The sequence below is a fragment of the Lycorma delicatula genome, chromosome 11, assembly GCF_047948215.1.
Source record: "Lycorma delicatula isolate Av1 chromosome 11, ASM4794821v1, whole genome shotgun sequence".
Taxonomy (NCBI): Eukaryota; Metazoa; Arthropoda; class Insecta; order Hemiptera; family Fulgoridae; genus Lycorma; species Lycorma delicatula.
In genome coordinates this window covers 43,095,505-43,111,598 of record NC_134465.1, presented here as the reverse complement: position 1 = coordinate 43,111,598, position 16,094 = coordinate 43,095,505, and the positions used below count along the sequence as shown (strand labels likewise).

Genomic DNA, 16,094 nt, shown 5'->3' with positions numbered 1-16,094 from the left:
GTATTATCTTTTTTCTGGATTTACTTTTCTATTTAGTAAAAAATTATTTATGAATTCAAAATTAAAACCATTCTGGATATACAATACACGCTATTACTTACATAATAAAAATATAAAGCTGTATACACTTAATGTACATTTTAGCAAGTAGAAATAAATATATTTTTATGAAATATTTAAATTTGATTTAAAAATGTTACTCCAGTAACATTTTTTCTGCAAATAAAGAAACTTCACTTCCATAGCGTCAAACATAATTAAAATTGGCAAAAAAAAAACTAATTAAATAACTGCTACTTAGTAATGATAGATGTTCTCAACTGCTTTCTACTGTAATTAGTCATAAATAAAATTTAACTTAATTAATTTGTTTAGTTTAATAAAGAGAATTACAATTTTTAATTTAATATTTTTCTTTTAAATATAAACACCCGATTATATATTTCCAAAATTAAATCATCAGAATTATTTATGCGATTTAAATTAAATTTTACTGTAGTATAATTAATAATTTTATTTAATAAAAAAATAATCTAATAATAATAATAATTTTTCAGTCTCTTGAATCTTGATGTGTATCGCTACCTCCGGTAGTGATTAATGTGGCAGTTGACTGGCTCATCGGCGGCATTATAACTCTCGATGTAGGTGGCGGAGGGTCTGGTTTTCTTGTAACCGATAAATCTTCAACTTGATCCTGTAAAATATCTTCATCTTCTTCATCGTCCATCGGAACAGAACTTTGTTGTTGTGCAGACGGAGGAGGAGATGGAGTTAAGCTATTACGATGGGCGTATTTAATTAAATTTGGACTCGGCGTACGGATATTATTATTCGGGCTTGAACTATTACCGGGTCCGGTTGATAATGTCATGACGGTGTTCGACGGTAAAGCTTCTCTTTCTGTATCATCAGTACCGCCGGCACCGCCACCTCTATCACCACCCATACATACTTTACCTCCTGATTCCAGTGCTTGATGTAGAAAACCATGCTCTATACCACAGTAACTAGAATTTTCTTCATCTCCTGCTCCACTAGTAAACATAACACCGCCACCGCTGGCAAGATTGTACGGGAAAACTACTCCACCGTTACCATTCGAACCGCGTCTAAACGGCCTACTAGTTGTAATTCCAAGTTTTTTTACCTTATCATATAGCGTTCTGGATGGAACTCCATATTTGCGTGCAGCTTGTAGTGCACTCATACCAGTACGTACTGCTTCAATGGCTGACATTATATCATTCCTTGTATATTGTTTGTAACGTTTCCATTCTGGTTTCTGTGTTGGAACATATGTTGCTATTCCCGATGAAACACCGCCTATAAAAAAAGTTAATTCAATATTATCAATTCTTATAGAAAACTTTAAAATAAAATTTAGTAATTTAGTAATTTTATAAAATACTACATAATTTTGAATAAGATTACTTTATCGAACCAAATTTTAAAAATAACATTTTTTTTATTCATTAATAAAATAATTTTCACTACTCTACACTAACTGTCAAAGGTTGCATTATAATGCCAGAAAAAATTTACAGCAGTAACTTGAAACCATAGTGAAAAACTGCAATACTTGTGAAATATATTGCAACAACTGGAAATGTTACCGTAGAAAAAAAGTTTTTTTTGGTCTGTTATGAATAACTAACAATACTGTACAATTATTCTGATTAATATTATTTTCGATAAAACAAACAATAAAAAGGTAGATTATAGGCAACCTGCTGATCTTTTTCTGTTTAGCCTGTGGAACCACCGTAAGGTATTATTTCAGAGGATGAATGAAGGTGATATGTATGTATGTATGAATGTAAATAAGGTGTAGTCTTGTACAGTCTCAGGTCGACAATTCTTGGGATGTGTGGTTAACTTAAACCCAACCAACAAAGAACTGATATCTCATGGCAACCTGCCATGAAATATCAGGCACTTTTGAAAACAGGATAGTTAATAAAAAAAAATAAAAAAGATATCATACCAGGGCTATTAGAGAAAGTGTTTAGATGAATGTACTCTTTCGTACAACAATTGCATATCTAGCCCACTAAAACGTATATTATATTCACCCCTATAAGTAATATGTTTATTCTTTTCACTGCAGAGCTATCTGATAGTAAACTACACTATATTTTGATCAGTGTACTTTCACAGAAATATCACTGACTAGTAGTAATTTTAATTCAGATTCATCACAACCGTAAAAAGACTGGTATGCATGTAACACCGTGTTTAATAATATATTAAGTATACTGTTTTCACACAATAACAAGGGCCTGACTTGTAAAGCAATAATGTTTGAGGGGGGGGAAATGTGCATTTGCTTTTGGCAGTATTAAAGAAAGACCAGTTAGTAAATGAAAGAGACATGAGTGCAAGCATGTGGTTGTAATTGCCAATTAAATTGGCATTCTCCAATCAGTCTATTTTTAAATGAGTGGCTGAATTCAATAATATATTGTGATCAAAAACACAAGATTATATTAAAAAAAAAAATTAAATTTAGACCATTTCAACCAAATTTTCTTAATGAATTATCAACCATGGTGTAATGGTTAGCACTCTGGACTTCGAATGAATTAATTATCAAGTAGAGACATTAAACATCCTTTTGCAGCCTACTATGCTTTAGTAGAACAATTTCTAAATGTAGTGTCCCATACAAAAGTATTATTTGATAAACAGTGGAATTTATCACAGTTCACAAACCGGGACTGTGATTTTCTGGGTTAAGGAGAATTCTCCTTAACCCAGATTTTGTACACGAGTAAGAAAGGAACCCACCACAAATCATCATATGTGACCACTGAGAAGCCTCGACCGACACTGAGAAGACCTGACAGCTTATTGTAGAGAATAATAAAGGCTTATGTATTTCATTATTGATAAGCAAAAATGAAAAATTACATTAATAGTGTCATGTAATCTTTTTACACTATAACTCCACAGACGCTTTGTAACATTAGGAAAACACAGTGATACATATATGCATTTAGCAAAGACAGAATCTGCACGTAAGATTCCCTAGCTAAATAATTTCTACGTACAAATAAATAAAAATGTTCAAAATATGTACTAAGTTAACAATGTGTGTTGTCTAGGAGTATAAGAGTTTCTTGGGCAAACTTCATAGTAAAAAAATTATTATACTGCCAAATTATTTTAAAATATAACAATTTTTAAACCATAATACAGAAGATCCTTGTTCATCTTTCTTTTAAACCTTCATAAAATTTTATATGATATTCCTAAATCAGTTCATTCTAGAGAACAAAAGATTTATGCTAAAATATCTATTGAGTATATAGAATTTTCTATTAAAGTAATTAATGTTATATCACAATATAACTTGAGATACAACTTACAAATAAATATTATAAATTGGAAATCTGAATGCAATGAGAATGCTACATAGTAATTAAAATGAAATTAAATCCATAATGACAAATTTTAATTTGTACTAATTATTTTATAAAATAAAAGTAAAGAAATAATTACAGTTGTTGTTTAACTAAATATCCGTAAAGTCTGACACTGTAATATCAACAATAGGTCGTTTGATTTTATTAATAATAGAAAATACAATATTATATTTTTATTTACTTTAGAAATTGTACTCTAATATTTAATTTTAAAATAAATTGGATGTAAGTAAATTTACTGCAACAAGTTGTAATAAAAAGAAACATTTACGTAAAACACATTAGAACATGTTTTTTTTTTACATTTATTAAAAACTGTTTACAATGCAAATTTTATTTTCATAACTGGAATTTAAATACTTTTTTCAATAATTTCTGATGATTAAATAAATAAAATTTTAATTTTTCTCAATATTTAAATCAACAGAAAATAATTATAAAGTGAAAAAAAAACAAATATTTTATGTATAATTCCAATAAAAACCTTTCAAAAATAAATGACACACAAGTAAACAAAAAATTTGTAACATGTTACACAACTTTTCTCACTGTAATTTGGGTGCTGATTTCAATTATGCTATTGAAATTGTTACCATGTAAAGGTTTTACATAAATCGTAAATTTAAAAAAAAATATACTTATTTTGATCAACTGCTAGTTACAATTAATATAATAGTTTCTGTATTTTTACTTTTAAACAATATGCTTAAAGAATGCCTAAACAATATACTTAATAAAGAAAAAATAAATAAATATGTACACTGTAACATGAGAAGCAGACACATACAACATGTCTGTATGATGACAGACATCTATTGTTGCTTATTACAGAGCTTAAAATCTTATTCAATCTAGCTTGACTTGTTTATACTGTGTGTTGTGTTACACAGAGTTATTAGTGTTTCGCTGTATTTTTATCAATTCTTTATAATACAAAAGTGATTTTTCGCATTTTTATTTGTTAGAACATGGCTTCTGGAAAGTTTGTGGATATTCAAATCATCCAGACAATTTTTGTTATGTCTGTGGTAAATTAAATCTCAAAGAAAGACTATTTCTGAATGGATAAAAACAGCTTATAAATTTTATTTTGATTGTATACTCAGGGATCAAGATAAAATCTGAACGCCTAATGTTATCTGCATATCGTAGACAGTAACTTTAACTGAATAGTTGAAGGAGAAACGACAAGCCATGCCATTTGCTGTACCGATGGTTTGGCATGAACCTAAGGACCACTTCACCAACTGATACTTTTGTAAGACAAATATTTTTGGATTTTCATTCAAAAATAGAAATTTCATAAAATATGCAGATATATCCTCAGCTCTAAAACTGGAGAGGAGTTACCTGTACCTGTACCACCATCTAATACGATATTAGAACAAGAATCTGAAAATGAAGCAGATGATGTAGATGTTGAAGAATTTCTTCCTGTATCTGATGAGAAATTTCCTCATTTAATTCAACAACATGAACTTAATGATTTAGTTCACGATTTAAAGTTTTCAAAGTAGCAAGCTGGACTTCTGGGGTCTAGACTGCAATAGTGGAGTCTTTTAACGGAGAAAACAAAAGTTATTATGTTTACAACACAAAATGAATGACAGAACCACCTACACTACCTCTATCATTTTGTTTTGTCATTCAGAGAAACTGATCAAACAACACACAAGTGAAAATGTTATCAAGTGAAAATATCAGCATATTTTAAAAAATAAAGGTAAGATAAAGGTAAGGTGGTACTAAATTTTGGATGAAATTAAAAAAGAGGTAAAGGTGGTTTTCATCAATCTTAATTTTTGTACGGTATAGTAGTTATAAAATATTGAGCTTTAGTATGATGAAAGTCTTATTAAGGTATTTAAAATTCCAGAGTTTTAAGTTAAATCATATTTACCAGTGGGGGATATTCAGCATTATTTCTAAACATTTTTTGCCTCATATCTTAAAAACCTGCTGACCATGAAGTTGAAATTTGGCATAAATATCCTAGTTTACACCTGATTTTTGAAACAATCAGACAAGAGGGCATCAAGTTATATTGTATTGTTATACAATATAACAATACAATAATATAATATTGTAAGTTATATTGTATTTATTTTAGTAAATTATAAATTTTTTTAGTTTTGTTAAATAGTATCACAATGAATCAAGCTGATTTACTGAAGTAAATAATTACTCCGATAGACTTTTAAGTCCCAAAAAACAATGGGTATAAATGGGAACTGAACTTAAAAAAATAATTTTTTTTTTAATTTAAATTCTTAAAAGAGAAAATTCAACTTTATCTAGTATTCATGTAAATTACATGAAGACTTTCTCAAAAACGTTGGCCCCATTGGACCCAGCTTAAGAATTAAAAATTTGTTAGAGCTTTTCCTATTTCTGATATTTTATGCATTTTTCAAGTTTTGACAGTAATTAAAAATGTTTTATGAGGTAGCTGTCAAACAAGAGGGGTCAAACAGGACCTAAAGTTTTTTACTGAAACTTTGATCTTTTTCACAATTGCACTGTAAATATTACATAATTAAGTCAATAATGTGGGTCATCGACAAAGATTGCAGAAATAAAAAATAAAATCATATCTCCCTACTTAACTGAAATAAAGAATTAATTGGAACTGCAAAATAATCGGGATATCGTCAAGTTTTTTTAGATGTGATCGGCTGTGTCCTTGAGCTGATATGCACAATGGCACAATGCTTCTATGTCACTGTCAGTCACAGCAATTGTGACAATTCAGCAGAAAGCACAGCGTGTTTTATGGTTAGCAGAGTATAAATCAATTATAACTGTTTAACAGACTTTACGTCATGTTTATGGCAATGATTCCCCTCATGCAAACAGCAGTAGTCGGTGGTAAAAGCAGTTTAAGGAATCTGGCAATGTGGAAGTGAAAATGTTCCCCAGATGGCTTAAAATGAGCGACGATGCAGTTGAGCATATGTGCTAAAGTTGTTTAAGAACCTACAAAAAAACAATTCTTAGACAAAGTTTACAGTTAGGAATTCCAAAGGCAACTATTCAAAATGTGTTACACAAGCATTTATGCCTTTACGCTCACAAAATTCAACTTAAACCTACAAATTGTCTTAAATGTGTTGAATTTGCAGGTAAAATAATAACATTGACGTTGACATAACATTTTTAAAACGTGTTATGTTTATGAATGAAGCCATTTTCCATGTCAGTGGTTTTGTCAACTGACATAATTGTAGGATTTGGGGATCTCAGCAACCTGATGAAATTATTGAGAATGTCAGATTCCCCAAAAATAAATGGGTGGTGCAGTTTGATATCCGATCATGTGATTGGCCCATTTCTTTTTCATGAGCCTACTATCACAGGGAATGTTTATTTGCATATGCTACAACTGTAGTTTTCCCGCAAGTTGACCAAATTGAACAAGAAAGTAACATTGCTGTAATGTTTTAACAAGATGGTGTGCCTCCACACTTTAGCCTAGACATTCGAAATGCTCTCAATGAAAGATTCCCTAATCATTGGATTGGTAGGGCCAGTCCCATGCTTTGGCCTCTAAGACGCCCAGATTTGACACCCCTAGACTTTTTTCTATGGGGATACGTTAAAAACACTGTCTACAGTGAAAAAAAATCAGAGATGTACAACATTTAAGACAACGGATCACAGTTACACCTGCAATGATCCAATATTCAAGACATCCAATGGATGTTTGCAAAGCTTATATTAAAACATTCTAAGTTACGTAAAAAAACTTTTTGAGTTGGTAAATTTTAAAAAAGAATACTCATTTGGTTATCTCTAGCAGTTTGTGAAATATGATTTTTTTAAATTACTGCAAACTTTTTTGATGACTATATTTAAAAACTATGGTATATTTGAAATAAAAATCTGTCAAAGGCAAAGCCAAGAAAGCAACCCTTTACCAGATTTTTTTCATACACGTAATGTTTCAGAGGAGTACTCTATATTTATGGATAAATAATTTTAAAAAAATTTTGACACTTTTAAGAATAAAAAAACAACTTCAAAAATCCATTATGCAATATAAAAAACAACTTTTTCTTAAAATATGAATTTTTGAAGATAGTGTCATATTCAGATTTTTTGGTTAAGTTGTTGAAAGTGTTTTTAATTTAACATCGACTTTCAAAAAGTCAACATAACAAAAACTGCAAAAGGATTGGCTTTTACTTCTTGCTTTCCACTGTTCTCTACATTTATATGACATTTGTAGTTCTTTCAAACTGCATTTATCAAAAAATTAAATCAATTTTATCAATCAAAAATTAATGGCAGATTACATAAACAGATAATAGATAACTGTATCAATACAAAACCTTTACAAATTTTTATTATTTTATCTATTTACAACTATACAACAAAAATTAAAAAAAAAACAAATAGAAAAATAAAATTATTTTTTATTTTTATTTTAATGAAATAAAAGAACTTAGCTTTCTAGAATTCTTGAAAATAGTAAATTAAAAAAAGTAAATTAAAATTTAAGAGCAAAAGAACAAAAAATCATAAAATACGATTTAAATTTAACATTCATTTTTAAAATTTGTAAATCCCAATTTTTGTAATATCCATGCAAATTTTCACAAACACAAACAAAAAAAAAAATATTTTCGAAAATTCACCTTTCACATCACTGTAAATTGATTGAGGCGACGAGGATGGCAACATCATCTTGTTGTTCTGTAATCATATAAATAATTCAAGTTTAACAATTTTATAAAAGTATAATTAATTAAATCTTAGATGAAGATAAACAGATGCAAAAATAATTATGTTATAATATGTTATGATCATAGTTTTACTTGATAATGAAGACAAAAAGGGGCTTCATTGAATGTGGACAAAAAAATTTTAAGAAGGGTTTTACATAAATTTCTTTTTCTTTTTTAAATTTTTAAAGGGCAAATAACCAAAGAAGCAAACACTCATAATTAAACAAAATAATAATAATTTAGTTTTATAAATCCTTGAATGGTAAGCATTTGTAACTAGAAGTCAAATCAACATATTTATTTATGTTTACTTATATTTATATGTCAGTAGTAAAAGTAAGATTTAAATTCTATATGCGAGTTTTCCTTTACATATTTGAAAAACTTTATTTTTTAGTTTATATTTTTAATTATTCTCAAACCAACCAACCTTACACCCAGTAACAATCACTTTATGTTAGATGAACCATGTGTACGAAAAATAAAAAGCCTGTGAGATTCAAACTGAGAACCTTCCAAATGATAGAACAGAGAAGTGGGTCATCATCATGTGGTATTCTGCATGTTGACAGGTCCCTGATACCACTGTTGTCTCCATCTGTTTCTGTCCCATGCTTTTATTTTCATCTCATCATAACCTTCACTATCCTTTATTTATTAAAATTAATTTCAGCCTCTTTCTACCTGATAGTCACCAATATTGTTCTATCTTCATTCATTCTTCTTAATACTTCTAAGTTAATTACTCTATCTCATTTTATCTTCTTACCCACTTTATCTTCTTCATCCTCCTCCAGACCCACATCTCAAAATCTCAATTTTATATTTTTCCTTTTCCCCCAGCATCCATGTTTCACTACCATATAAAAGTATAATCCAAATACCATTTTCCTCGTCTCTTTCACATATTCAGGTCCATGTTGCTGCAGAGTAGGTTTTTCTTTAAAAAAAGGTTTTTTTCCCATTGCAATTCTTATCTCAATCTCTTCTTTATTCCTCCAGTCCTCAGTAGTACTGTCCCGAGACATCTGAATCTTTTTATCTTTATCTTTCTTTTTGTTCAATTTTTCTTCTTTTATTACATCCTTATCCTCCCCTCATTTATCTTCATAACTTTCATTTTTCTCACATTTATTTTCATCCCTACTTCCAATGCTTTTATCATTACTTATAATGCCAATTCCTTGTAATGCCAGAGTGTCTTCAACTACAGTCAGTAAATCATTGGCAAATACGACACAATTTAAATTATTTCTTCCACCTATGCTTACTTCTTTTTGGACATCCAATATTTCTTTCAACATTTCCTTGACATAAAGGGTGAACAGTGTTGGTGATAAACAGGGCCTGGCCTCATCCTCTGCCTAATTTTAACCAATTTGTGAGATTCTTATTCATTTTCACAGCAGCTTTTTGCTTCATATACAATTTATAAACATTTAAAGAGTTCTATTGGAAGTCATTCATCATCAAAAAAATAATAAATATACAAGCAAGAAAATGTACATTCATATACAAAACAACCTAATGTGATCCAATGGGAAATTTAAGAGATCTCACTGAAATTTAAGACAGAAAAACAATAGTCTATAATGGAAAAAAATACTCTGTAATTCAGAGGTTGGTTCAAGATCAGCTGAATACAAGCTTCTTTGATCACTACAGTTGTGTGAAATCCCTACATGGGACAGAATCTAACAGAAACTGAAAGTGTATTGTAACTACCAATAACTTAGATTTACATACATCTGAAATCAATAGATGAGAAATATTAATAAAATGAAATGTTATGTTAAAGGTCAGTAAGGAATAATGATTATTTCTCTCAATAAACACTACTTTCGTTATTCACTGTGAATTCATACGCACATAGAGCCTCTACATTCTGCCTTTTGATCTACTCCCTGTTCATCAGTATTATCATTCATGTACTGACAGCTGCAGCTAAGAAAGTAGAGGAAAATTTGTGTAAAGCAATAAATAATTGCAGTATTTAATAAATTTATTTACACATTTACCGAACTTAACTTATTTGAAAAATCTTAAATAAAAACATATAAACAAACCCTTTCTGTTTCTTCTTCCATCATTGATATATCAGTATAAGGTGAATGGGCATCTTCTGATGTCTGTTCCATTTTTACAGTCTGAAAAATATTTAACAAATAAATATATAAAAGAATGATTGATAAAATTTAATATACAAACACAAATATATTATTTATATTTTTAATATGAACTCATTTTATTGGTGACAATCAAAAAGTTATGGAAACAAATGTTAAAAAGCTGACAAGTACCATACATCTTTATCGGAAATGCCTCTCAAGTATAAGTAAAAGTAAGTATAAGCTGAAGTCAAGTATAAATAAAAGTATAGCTTTTATGAAAGAAATTAAAAAGATTGCTTCTCATTTTGGGTCCAGAATAAAATACAGGTGCCAAAGCTCTTAAATTTGAGTAGTCTTGTAAGTGACGAAGAGAAATATTTTAAAAAAATTTTCTAATAATTGTTAGAGCCAAAAAACAATTTTTTTAGAGATGAGGAATAAATTTTAAGAAAAAAATCTTCTAAAAATATCCATATATAGATTAAGCTTAACAAGTTCACTTAGGTAAAATTTCTCTAAACTCTAACAAACCCTTCAACAAAGACTAAAATAAAAGAAGGAGATTTTCAAAAAACTTTTGTATTTTAGGTCTGTGGTGTGTCATTTTAAAAACCTGTACACATTTCTTGAAAGTTCTATACATAAAGTATATACTTACAAAAAATTTTTAAACCTAAGGGAGATGATTGGGAAAAAAAAACATATTTCAATTTTAAGAGGTGGGGGTTGATTTTAAAAAAAGAAATGTTTTTGAATTATTTACATACGCATTATAGGTAACAAATTTCCTTCAATAAAGTTTTTTTCTAAAAATCAAAAAACATTTTCTCTAGTTAAAACTTTTAATGTTTTCTCTAAAGGAATCAAAGTCCGTTTTTTTGGAATATCCCCCTTAACAAATTTGAAAAAGTTAATATGCCCCATAAATAGAAATATTTGAACAAAAATTGGTTCAGTCAATCCTGAGATATAAGGCTAAAAGCAGTGCGACACATAAGTAGGCACATACGTATGGTCACATATTTTTGGGTCTAAATGAACTAGTTCATCTAGTTGAACTGTTGACAAAAATCCAATACCCATTTTTGACACAATTACCATTCTTCCCCCCCTTTTTTTTAACCTCCGGGTACACCATTAAGTATTGCTTCATCCAAAGGATGAGATGAATGATTTGTAGCATGTGAAAATGCCATGCCTGACTGGAATTCAAACCTGGGACCTCTGGATGAAAGGCCAAGATGCTACCACTACTCATGCCACAGAGGCTGGCATTCTTTTCCCTTTAAGTATAGGTATTATTACGTAGGAGCATAGCTAATTTGGCTATACTCATTGGGAAAGTACAAATATAGTTATAAGATACTGTTCAATACATCTTTTAGCAATATTTGTACAAAGCCAAAGAAATTTTTGTTTAACTTAATTTATAACTCTACGATCTCATTCAAAGAAAATTGGTTACTCAACAGAATTTACAAAAAAAAAAAATTAAGTAATTTATTAACAATGAATAAAAAAATGAGAAAATATTATGGAGCAGCTTTGGAATAGTAAAGTCTGGCTGTTTTTTAATATCTTGTAAAAAGTAGCACAGAACACATCATAAATAGTGGCAAAAAACAAACATTAAAAATTTTTGAATGCAAAAAAAATCATTTAAACTTGCAAGGTCTGTGATTAAGTCATTATTATCTGGAAGCTGAAGCTGAATTAAAGATAACTGATCCTGAAATATTCTGGGTTTCAAGTTATGATTAGGTATATTTTTATGGATAATAATTTTAACTAAAACCTCAAAAATGTTTCTCAGCATGTCAAAATTATATCTCATTCAGTTTAAATTCTGCCGATGCTTCTTCAATACCACCGATGTGAACATATGAAAGAAGCTAAATCGAAAATTGACTGTGAATCCAACAAAAAATAAAACCAGACAGTAAAAATTTTTAAAACTGTGTCAAGATAATTCTGAATACAGTTAATGTGAATGAAGAGAAAAATTTGATATTACTTTGGTAGAATTTTACAACACGATTAACATGCAAGTTAATTAAATTTAAAAAAAAATCATAAAATTCCAATTAAAAACAGACATTACTTTACTAAAGAACATATTTATTAATGACAGCTGTTGAGTTTGCTAATTGTCTGACAAACTCTTCATAACTTTCTTGTGAGAAACAACAACTATTGTACTGAACCTTTTCCTGAACAAGTGAAATATGTTTACTGAAAACCTTTTAGCCAAGAACACATCCTGGCTTAGTAATCCATAACTGTAATAAGGTACACTCATTAACGAATAAAAGATGCAGCTGAATCAAGAAAGCTACACACAATCTGGATATCATATGAATCAATTAAATAAATCTTACTCTTTCCAGTTCAAAGTCAGTTACTGAAAGACTCTAATCTTTACAAGAAACACATAACTGTAGAATCATAAAAAAATTAAAACAATGTAGTCTGCAAAGGGATATAACCTTTAATATAGTTGTTTGTTATTATATAACTGCCCAAAAAGGAGGGTGGTAATGTATTTAGGGTGTGTGTTATGTATGTTTTTTGTTCCACTGTAGCAGCTCAATGACTGAACCAATTTAGATGCATGACCTTGCATTGGAATGCTTGTGTTTCTGGGAACGCCTATCATAGGCTATATATATATATATGTTTAAATAAATTTTAAAAATTTAAAAAAAAATTATACTATATATGAATACTATGTACAAAATTGTCACCTGCATACTCTTTAATTATCCTATATTAAAGAGCAATATTTGTCACCTGCACGCTTAATGTGCTCATTTGAAAATCAAATGTGAATTTCAAAAATCTTGCCCAGAAGTTTCTGATTTCGACTGCTAGATGGCAAACTAATTTTTTTTTTAGGTTTTTTTTTGGCAATTGTCTCTTTTAATTTTTAACAGATTTAAACCTGTTATATACATTACAGGTCGTTTATGAATAACAACAGAGCCTTTCCTTTCAATAAAATAATAACTTACTCGTTAACCAAATATTTTTTTAAAGATAACATTCACACTAATTCTCCAGTACATTATTTTACTAATAAGAAATGGAGGATTTATTTACAATGATCAATTGCAACCGAAATACATAAATATATATATTAAACAGGAAAAATACAGTATTCATTATAGTCACTCTTGGAATCTCATAAATACAACAAATTTTTTTTTTTTTTGTCTTCAGTCATTTGACTGGTTTGATGCAGCTCTCCAAGATTCCCTATCTAGTGCTAGTCGTTTCATTTCAGTATACCCTCTACATCCTACATCCCTAACAATTTGTTTTACATATTCCAAACGTGGCCTGCCTACACAATTTTTCCCTTCTACCTGTCCTTCCAAAATTAAAGTGACTATTCCAGGATGCCTTAGTATGTGGCCTATAAGTCTGTCTCTTCTTTTAACTATATTTTTCCAAATGCTTCTTTCTTCATCTATTTGCCGCAATACCTCCTCATTTGTCACTTTATCCACCCATCTGATTTTTAACATTCTCCTATAGCACCACATTTCAAAAGCTTCTAACCTTTTCTTCTCAGATACTCCGATTGTCCAAGTTTCACTTCCATATAAAGCGACACTCCAAACATACACTTTCAAAAATCTTTTCCTGACATTTAAATTAATTTTTGATGTAAACAACTTATATTTCTTACTGAAGGCTCGTTTAGCTTGTGCTATTCGGCATTTTATATCGCTCCTGCTTCGTCCATCTTTAGTAATTCTACTTCCCAAATAACAAAATTCTTCTACCTCCATAATCTTTTCTCCTCCTATTTTCACATTCAGTGGTCCATCTTTAACAACAAATTTAAATTGTCAAAATTTTCCTTGATTTTAGAGTGGTGTAAAAATAACTTATAGGCACGTCTGAAATCTGTATTATTTTTCCAATATAGTGTCTAAATTATTTATTTTTTTGAATAGAAAACCCAAATTTTTAATAATATTTTTGGACCCAATACATAATTCTATAACATTTTTATTGTTACACAATTTGTCCGAAACACAACCATTTAGAAGTTACACTTCATCTCTAATTATACCTGTTAACAGTTACATTAAATCAAAATCTATAAAATTGTAATTTTCCTCTTTTGTCATAGTTTCAGTGGACTTATATTTCTATTGAATTTTAAACTTTTAAAAACTGACACTTCTTTTCTTTTAATAATTTTACAACACTGAAATTCTTTACTAATTTTGTGATTCTAGTAAATAAATGAAAAAAAAAAATATACAACACTGATACTTGTAGGTAGATGAAATTCTAAGATAGAGATAAGAACTGTTTAAACATCTTCTTTGCTAACAAATAGGATTAAAATAATTTACTGTAAATTATATTATTATTATTATAAATCCATTATTATGCTGTCTTCCACAGTACACAATATTGCAATTGAAAGAACTTGTTTATAATATTAATATATATATAATGTTAAAAAAAAGGCCTACAGGGAGAAAGTTGTTATTTAACTATAACCAGAAATATTAAATGCTATGTAAGTTATCTAGCAGCTAAAAACTATAATTATTAAAATTAAAATAAATAATATCAGAACAACATCTACTAAAAAAATCATCAATCAATTTGATCTACATAAATCAAATTAAGTGGACTGCCTGAATGTAAATTATTTTCTGTAGATCAGGGTTTTTAAATATATATGAAGATTAATTGAACCAAAATCTAAATTTTTCACTATTTGTCTGCGTATCAAACAGAACAGTTAAATCTTATTTTATTTCTTTTTATCATTAACCTTAGACAAGCTTTTGCATATATTTCAACAAAAAACATTAGGCAGATGAAAAGACTGGAGAAAAAATGTCAAACTTTTACTAGAAATCATACCTGAGACCAGCTGATCTAGAAGCCAGCCTGTCAAAATGAATTCAAGCTTTGTAGAACTTAAACTACAGGTTGGTGCGGAGAAATGGGAAAATTTTAAATAATAAAAAAAAATGAAGTAATTGTTACTAACCTTTATTTTATATTGAAAATATGTTCTACAAGAGTAGAAATTTCATTATACTACTTTTTAAAAATTACATCACTTTAATTTTTTTCTATTGTTCGTTTTTCATACATATTCAGTTAGTTCTGAAAACTGTGCATAGCATGGCGCAATGTGTTCTCCAAGATGACCGGGGTGGCCAAGTGATGTTAGCAATCCTTGAAATAATGTGATCCCCAAATAAATGTCTCAGTGCTGCCATAGACTGTCGGGTAGTGTCTGATGTGGCTCATGACATATGTACAGACTGGTATATGTGCAGACAATACATGCACACTAGGTTTTTTTCAATGCCGAACCAGTTTCTTCCAAGTTTTGATTGCGTGTGAAGAAGGAACTTGGCCGCGGGGCAGGATCTCATACTGTCTTTCTGAAGACAGTAACACTCTTTGAAGCACTCTTTGCAAAGCTGCCACACTATCACTGTGTCGGTAAAATGCCCTTATGGCAAATACCCACTATACACCATTTCACTGCTCCATCACAACAGAATGACCATTATGCTAAACAGTTTAACCACCTCTTTATCCCACTTATGGTACACTTGCAGGGATGCCAACATTAAGTTCAAATTTTCCCATTTTTCTGTACCACTCTGTATAAAATGTTTGCTAATTTGTACGTAAAAAAAAAACACTCAACTATTAAAAAAATTATTTGAATTTTATAATACATTGAATGTAAAATATTTTCAAGATTACGTGGAGAAATATTTTAAAAATATTTATGAACTTTTTCTTATATAAGACAAGGTAATGTATTATGTTACTTA

General features: G+C 29.3%; 1 protein-coding gene across 1 annotated transcript in view; it reads right to left on the bottom strand.

Annotated features, from left to right (window-relative positions):
• Positions 1 to 553: 553 nt before the first annotated feature.
• Positions 554 to 16,094, bottom strand: part of LOC142332193 (uncharacterized) — a 33,634-nt gene continuing 18,093 nt past the window's right edge. The window contains exons 4-6 of the mRNA XM_075378477.1: positions 10,222 to 10,302; positions 8,066 to 8,123; positions 554 to 1,326 (exon numbers count right to left, since the gene is read on the bottom strand). Of these exons, the coding sequence (XP_075234592.1) occupies positions 554 to 1,326; positions 8,066 to 8,123; positions 10,222 to 10,302 (912 nt within the window). The remainder of the gene's footprint in view (positions 1,327 to 8,065; positions 8,124 to 10,221; positions 10,303 to 16,094) is intronic.